The sequence below is a fragment of the Pagrus major genome, chromosome 14 (genome assembly GCF_040436345.1).
Source record: "Pagrus major chromosome 14, Pma_NU_1.0".
In the NCBI taxonomy this organism is placed as follows: domain Eukaryota; kingdom Metazoa; phylum Chordata; class Actinopteri; order Spariformes; family Sparidae; genus Pagrus; species Pagrus major.
In genome coordinates, this window is record NC_133228.1 from 21,182,301 (window position 1) to 21,190,324 (window position 8,024).

General features: G+C 45.3%; 1 protein-coding gene across 1 annotated transcript; it reads left to right on the forward strand.

Annotated features, from left to right (window-relative positions):
- LOC141008309 (uncharacterized) lies at positions 1-7,252 on the forward strand. The gene is made up of 7 exons (XM_073480617.1): positions 1-305; positions 1,364-1,566; positions 2,001-2,102; positions 2,196-2,291; positions 2,407-2,517; positions 3,786-3,909; positions 4,383-7,252. Exons 1-7 carry the CDS (start codon positions 278-280, stop codon positions 6,983-6,985), a joined length of 3,267 nt encoding a protein of 1,088 aa, XP_073336718.1. The 5' UTR covers positions 1-277; the 3' UTR covers positions 6,986-7,252.
- The last annotated feature ends 772 nt before the right edge of the window (positions 7,253-8,024 follow it).

The window sequence follows — 8,024 nt, forward strand, 5'->3', positions numbered from 1 at the left end:
TGGTCAAATTATTAGACTTTTCTGCTAGTTTTGTTCATTTAAAATAACAGAATATGTCTTAAAGGGTCGTACGAGCCAGACGTGAACCTCCAACAGATCGCTGCTCCTGAATGAAACCAGATAAACACGTTATTCACTACGCCTGCGCACTGAAACGGACAAGAATATCGAGCCGCCCTTCCTCCCCGCCAACTCGCACCGCAGGGTCGGGCGGACGTCGACTCACAACAACCCCGAGTTCACTTGCTCGTCTGTCTGGATAATCCTCCGAGGTAAAATGGAGAGCCCGCATCGCACCGAAAACGGTAAGCCAAGAAGATCTCAAACCCGCCTCGCCCATCGCGAGTTATCGGGTTTTCTTTTGGATTGTGTGCGCACGATTTTGAACATGGCGTACCCCGCTCCGAGATGGCGGTGGCTTTGTGCTACGTTACAAGCGGGCTGATGTGTACGGTGGTTATCGGAAGGAGACAGCCCCAGCTAGCTATTAGCTAGCAGCTTAGCTCATCCGTACTTACATTTTATCACGACAGGAATGATTTAAAGTGGCAGCTAGCTAACTGTCGACATTAGCGTTAATAAGCAGCCGATGGTGAGATCTGTTAGCGGTTGACAGATGCTGCGTTCACGGGCTTCAACTGAATGCTAACATTAGCCAGTGGCTAAAAACAAAAATACGGGACAACTAACCTTAACGTCCGAGCGAAGCGTTATTATAGCAGCACGCAGCAAACCAGTTTCCTAAATAAAATGCCAAAAATGAAAGTAACGTCCTTCCGAAAACAACCGTTTTTCAACAACTTCGATACAGCTCAGAAAGTCACGACTACAGCAGCCATGTTTACCACTTTGTTGGGGTAGGTCGTAATTACGACACAGTTGCGGGTCCATGAAGGCAACCAGGGCCAGGCTGGAGGAGGTGGAGTGTAGCTGAGGTCCTGACCCACCTGGGACCACTGACCCACCTGGGACCCCACAGACCTGAGCCTCACTGTCTGTCAGATAGCTGTACTGAAGTATAATTAATTAGAAAAACTGTTAGAGATGGTTTTGTTTGGAAATATAAAATAGTTGTTGATTAAAATTCTGTCAGTTGGCTAATTGATTGGATCCGGCCATGAAAGCTCGTGTAAAATAAGTGATTTGTCTTTATTCAGTGTATTCACATTAAGTCTCTGAAGTGGTTTTATTTTAAATGAAGTATGTTTGCTGGCGACTTGTATGTGTTACATTTTATGCATTAGATTTTTAATAAAAGGCCAGAATCAATAAGTCATCAGTACATCTTAACTTGGAACGCACTTCAAACTGAACCACTGATGATTCACGCTCAGACGCTGATATTGTGGATATTGTTTTCCAGACTCGCCTCTGCTGCTGCCGTCTCTTCGCCTCTTCATACCTCCTCTGCGCCTGGTGTCTGCGGCCATGTGGCAGGTGGTCCAGAGGGGGAACGTGCAGGACTACGGGATGGTGGAGGAGTTCATCAGCACCGTTTCAGAAATTGTACCTGATCTTCTGAACGCGGATCAGAAAGCTCAACTCCTCCTGGGACTCAGAGCTCGGGTAAGACTGTACGATATTTTTATGCGGTGTTTAGCAAAGACGTTTGAAGGAAACACGGGGTGTAAAATGGCAACAGCAGCAGTTTCATTTCTCTCTTTGAGCTGTCAAAACAAAGAATAAAAGCCCATCGTTGTGCATTCGGTTGGTAATGGGCATAATCATACCGACATCACCTTGAAATTTACAACATCTAAACAATAAAAGTCTAAGTTATTGCCTGACTGACGGTAAGTGCAGCTGATGAAGGAGTTTAATATTTCCTAGACAGAAAATGTCAGCTTCACCTGCAAGGCACAGTACATCTCGACTGAACACAGTTATTAAACATTTTCTTTTTCCACTGCTGGATCCTCTGAGCCTGCTGTTAGTGAATAACATTTCCAGGTGCTGTCCTGTCAGTTGTGGTTACCCTGAGGTGAAACCATTTGTTGCAGGTGGTCCTTGAGTTGTGTCGAGCCGAGCAGATAACCGATACAGAAACCGTCGAGATGCACCTGGAGCGGATCAAAGCCCTCATATCTACGTGGGCAGCACAGGTTAGCTTCTTAGAATAAAATATGACTCATGTTTTTGAACAGCTTCTCACTTTTTCTCTGCTTAAACTCCATCTGTGCTTATTTCTGTTCCAGCCTTGTTTCGCAGAGGTCGAGTTTCCAGAATCAAACTTCGTGGATCAAGTTGAACTGCTGTTGAAAGACGCTGAAGAGAAGGAGAAGTTTTTCCAGGTATTTTTTGGATGACTTTCTTGAGATCACTGAAGCATTGTTTACTGCAGCAGGATGTATAACATGCAGTGGTTGTGGGGTACGTGAGCATTAAACTACAAACTGTTTGTTCCAGGATGTTTTTCCGACAGATTTCGGGCCTGACTACGACAGCGCTCTGCAGGTGCTGATGCTGGATTTCCTCTCAAGACTGGAGAAGCTTCTTCCAGTACCAGACATTCAGCAGGTACTGGAACCAGTTGGCCATCAGTCAGCTTCTCTGTTTCTTAAAGCAGGCAGTTTGATTTAAGGCATGAAGGGGAACCTGATTGGAGGCTGGTAGGACAAACAGTTATTATTGGAATTACAAAAACATAACTAGCGGAATGCCCAATGTCGACTGCTAGGACAATAAACCAATAAACAAATGCCTCTTCCCGCTATAATAAATAAATGTGCTCCTACCACCCCCAGGGACATAAAATGGTAAACTGAAGGTGTAAAGGGGCTTGGGTTTTAAGGGGTTCCCAAAAAAACAAAGTTCCCTCAAGAAAGATGTGGGCAGCCAAGAAAACAAAATAGGGCCTAAATAGACCAGAGTTTCTGGCTGACAATCTAAGGGGGAATGAGGGTTCTCGGTAATTCAGGGAGCGATTCAGAATGGGCCAGGGGCAGATTCAGTGTGAGGGTGAGAGCCCCAGGTGTGCCATTTCCCACCTCTCTTAAGCCTTTACAAACAGGGTGTCGTCACACCCTGATTGGCTGGGAGGGAAATGCCCCAAGCTGCTTCCACTCCTCAATCAGGAGTCAGTCTCCCCACCTGTGCACAGGTGCTCTGAATCCCCAGCAATCAGTCATGAGGAAAATCAGCCCAAACAAAGAAAAATAGCAAGTCAAACAATTGGACTGCTGTAGTGTCTGTACAACAGTCGGTAAATTGCAAATGTGGCACACTTTAAATGGGGTCAGTTCTCCATAATGTAAACATACAAAGGCTAAAAAAAAGAAGTTAAACTCACCAAATCCTACTTTTATACTTTTACTTGTTTACATTTCCCAAATCCATGAATATCATTTCTTTTATGTTGCACAACATTATTTTTTATGTCCCATCAACATGGTTCTTATATTCCTGCAGCACTGATACTCACCTCCATCCATTCATACACATACTGAATGTTTGTCGTGTTAAAAACAATCTGTGGATATAAAGAAAGAAATCAATTTAAATGACATATAACTTTATCTTTCTCGCTTAAAAAAAACGCCTTTTTTAATATCAGTTTTTATTGTCTTTTTTTGAAAACAACAAATAAACCACACATAAATCACTATCTGAAGCCTTAACCTTAATCCCACACTCTCGCACACACATCCAGGAGGGGGGACACGAGTCACAGAGAAGTTAATCTAAGAAACCGTGCAAAAAAGTGGCAGTTAGAGAGACAAATGTTGAGTGCATGTCTCCAGCTCAATTTTCTCCTTTTAAACCGTCATCTTGTTTCTCTTTCCTAGACTGCATCCATGCTCAGCGCCGTCCCATCGGCCCTGGAGGAGTGTGTGCACTCCGTTCCCGACCCGCGGCACCTGAAAACTGTGCTGATGTACCACACATCACTCGGACATTTTGATTTATCAGGTGAGTCGGATTCAATAAGATGAGATTTTCATGTCCTCTGTAATTCATTCCATTTATTTGCAAAAGTACTTTCCTGTTGCTAGCGAGGCTTCTTATTCATGTCGTACAGTCATAAGCACCTTATTTATCTCCGTAAATGAAACCAAGGTGCAGTGGTACACTGTATCAAGTTGTTTTAAGATGGAATAAGCAGCAGAGTACAAAATATCTCCATAGTCGAGCACAGACATGATGGTCGATTGTATAATGGTTTTTCCTGTGATATATTAAACCAGTTTTTATCGCTTGTTCCTGGCTTCTATATCACAACTCGTTATATTTATAAGAATGAACACTTGAATTTCAGTACAATTGTGTATATGGACAGCAGGAAGATGTAAGACTGAATTTTGAGGTTATGAAGCAAACAACCAAGTTATTGGTTAATGTTACGGTGAACCATAAAGCTAATGTGATTCTTATTTTCCTGACAGATGACACTCAGACCATTCCATCTTCCTTTGGGAATTGCATCCTCTCTTCACTGTCCCTCCCGCAGCTGGAGAAGGTTGTAATCGATGCCGACCAAATACAGTTACAGCCTCCATCAGAGCAGATGCAGGGCTGCATGACTGTCCAGGTGGAGGGTGAAACTGTGACACTGTTGGACTACATACAGATCGAACCGCCGTCAGGTTTGGTCGAGCCTGACGATCACGACGCAGATGAAGTAAACATGGAGGAAACCGCTGAGGAGGATGTCAGCGAAGCCCTGAAGCCTGCAGCTTTCCAGCCGCTCAAACAAAGCAAAAGGCTTCAGTTAAAGAGGAAAGTTTTAAAAGAGAACAAAGACTTGGCAGTTAAGAGGCAGAGGAAAAAATACCCCAGTAATAAGACCTGTCCTGTGTGCAATAAGGTTTTCCTTCGAGCTGCAGCCATGAGAAGACACCAGGAAACTCACTCGGCCAATCGCGATCTCAAATATAAGTGCGACAACTGTGACAAACGATTCAGGGACCACTACGACATGAAGCGACACAACATGCGCGTTCACGAAAGGGATGATTTGGGCAACGGCGCTAAAGACGAGGACTCAGGGGATCCGAGCACTTCTGAGACATCGGAGCACAAAAATTGCGGTCTGTGTGGGAAGTATTTTGCCCGTCGAGTGGACATGGATCGACACATGAAGTCGCACTCAGAGGACCGGCCGTTTAGCTGTCCCTTCTGTGAGAAGAAATTCAAGAACCCTTACGTTTTAAAGAGACACCAGAAGGAGATTTGCAAGAGCCGAGAGCTGAAAAGAGCAAAGAGGAGAGAGCCACAGCGCTCGGCTCCTCAGCCGACACCAGAGGGGTCGACGGAGGGCAAAGCCTGTCCCATCTGCAGCAGGATCTTACCGTACTCTGCCGACATCGCGAAGCATTTACGGTCTCACACGGAAGAGCGTCCTTTTATCTGCATCACCTGCGAGAAGGGCTTCAAGTACAAAGACACGTTGAAGAAGCATCAGATTATTCACGGCCACGAGGGGATCAGAGAGGAGGAGAGCAAGACGGTGGAACAGATTTTGGCGGAGGCTGATAATCAGAATAGTGGTGAAACGAGTAAAACAGAAAATAGTCCGGATGCACCCGCAGAAGCTGCTGAGGAGTCGCCATCTGCGCCTGTGAAAAGAATCAACAAGAAAGGTCTTAAAGCGTGTCCCGTCTGTGCTCGAGCATTCGATAGTGTCAAAACACTGAACAGGCACATACAGTGTCACACAGAGGACCGGCCGTATCACTGCATCCACTGTAAGAAGCGTTTCAAACACATGCACGGCCTGAAAAGACACCAGATTTATGCGATTTGTCATAAGAAAATAGCCAGATTCTCGTGGAAAAAGGAGCTGAGAGCGGGGCCGAGTCACAGCGAAGTAACCAGCGCCGACCCCCAACAGGGGCCGCCTCCAAAAATACCCGTATGGTGCTCAAACTGCGGCAAACACTTCGAATACCCGTCCGCTTTGAAGGAGCACCAAGAAAACGTTTGCAAAGTGGAAGTGAACGAAATCATGAAGTGCGACGACTGCGGGAAGGAATTCAAGAGCATGACGATGCTCAAGGTGCACCAGAGGATTCACGACCCGCTCTACTGCAAAGAGTGCGGGAAGATCCTCGCCAACGAGGCCGCTTTCGAGAGGCACAAACTCATGCACAGGCCGATGCAGTGCACGATGTGCGATAAGACTTTTACTCTACTGAGACGCTTAAGGGAACACTACGAGAAGGAGCACGACTTCAGCGGACCGTATCCTTGTGGACAGTGTGACAAAACCTTCATGCAGCTGTCCTACCTCGCCATCCACCAGAGAATCCACAAAGGAGAGTTCCCCTACATCTGTAACATGTGTCCAGAGAAGTTCAGGTCCTCCAACTGTCTGACGGTGCATCAGAGGAAACACACAGGGGAGAAACCCTTCCTGTGCTGGCAGTGCGGGAAGTGCTACCGCTCGGCGTCGGAGCTCACCGTTCACATGGGAACTCACTCCGAGGAGAGACCGTGGGCCTGCACACAGTGCGACATGGCATACCGCACCAAGCTGCAGCTGACCAACCACGTGGAACAGATCCACATCGGCGTCAGGTACCCGTGCAACAGCTGCGGGAAGCAGTTCATGAAGGAGACGTCGCTGAAGAGGCACGAGCTCATCCACACAGGCGAGAGGCCGCACCAGTGCACAGTGTGCGGTAAGACCTTCCTGACCGCCAACGAGCTCCGGCTGCACAACAGGTATCACACCGGGGAGCGGCCGTACAAGTGCGAGGAGTGCGGGAAAGCCTTCATCCAGTCGGGATATCTGAAGTCGCACATGCGCATCCACACGGGAGAGAAGCCGTTTAAATGCGACATCTGCGATAAAGGCTTCAGGCTGTCGTATCACATGAAGAAACACAGGCGGACTCACACCGGGAAGCCAAAGCTACATAGCTACATCTGCGAGGAGTGCGGGTTGGCGTTCCTCCATAAAAAGTCCCTCTGGGAACACTCGCTCACTCACAATGTGAAGATCGAACCGTCGTTCGATGAAGTGAGAATTATAGAGTTTCCGTAGAAAATCCTTGTAGGATGTTGAGTTGAGTTGTGAGCTGGTATCAAGGTCACCAAAAACATGTAATTTCTATATTCTTACTTCTTAAGTTGGTATCTGATGACCGATTTGTAAGTTGGTGCTCTACTTTTCCTTTTTGTTGCTTTTTCTGTTTTAAATCATCTGTTCCATAAAGCTTATTGATGATCTATGAGGATGATGTATATATTTAAAGTCAAGGAATTATTTCTGCTGACATGGCTTTCTGAAATAAATCTATCTTGTCGGTAATTCTCGCTCTCTTCTTTCTTCATGAAAAATATAACGTTTAATACAGATGCCACTACAGATATTGGGGGGTAAAAAAATTCAGAAGAACAAGGATATTTTATAGTTTAACAATAAACTTTATTGACATCAGTGTACTGAAACAGGAAACTTCCCTGGGAATGTAATGATTATAAATTACTCCAGGCATCATTTTCTGCATTATAATCTCAAAAAAGCAGTTTCACATTGCTGTTTTTTTGACTGTTGGTCAAACAGTATAATTAATTTAAAGATGTCATCCAGAGCTGCAGGAAAGTATAATGGACAGTGGACATTTTTCACTGTTTAATGAGACCGGTGGCCTAACGATTATGATTAATGGACCATAACAAGTATATATGAAGCCTAATTAGATGTGGATGTGAACTTGATCTACTTGTAATATAGTCAGATATACATTTTTATGTGTCAGACACTTGGAAACACAAAGAAAGTCTGTTCCTCATCCCTAATTGGATAATTCAGACAAATCCAAGACACTCTTGTAGAAAACAGGATAACAAACCTAAGCTTAAGATGATTATCTAATGCTGAAATTCTGAAAAACATTGCATGTAAACGTCCTCTTGACTTCTTTCTGAAGATATTTAACGTGACGCTCGCCTGTATTTTGTCATTATTCCTCTTCAACCAGAAGATGGCAGTATAGTCGTGATAATAGATACCAGCTGCACCTCACAGGGGAGGGCAGAGCTGTCAGTGTTGCCCCATGCTGCCACAGCTTATGTTGGAG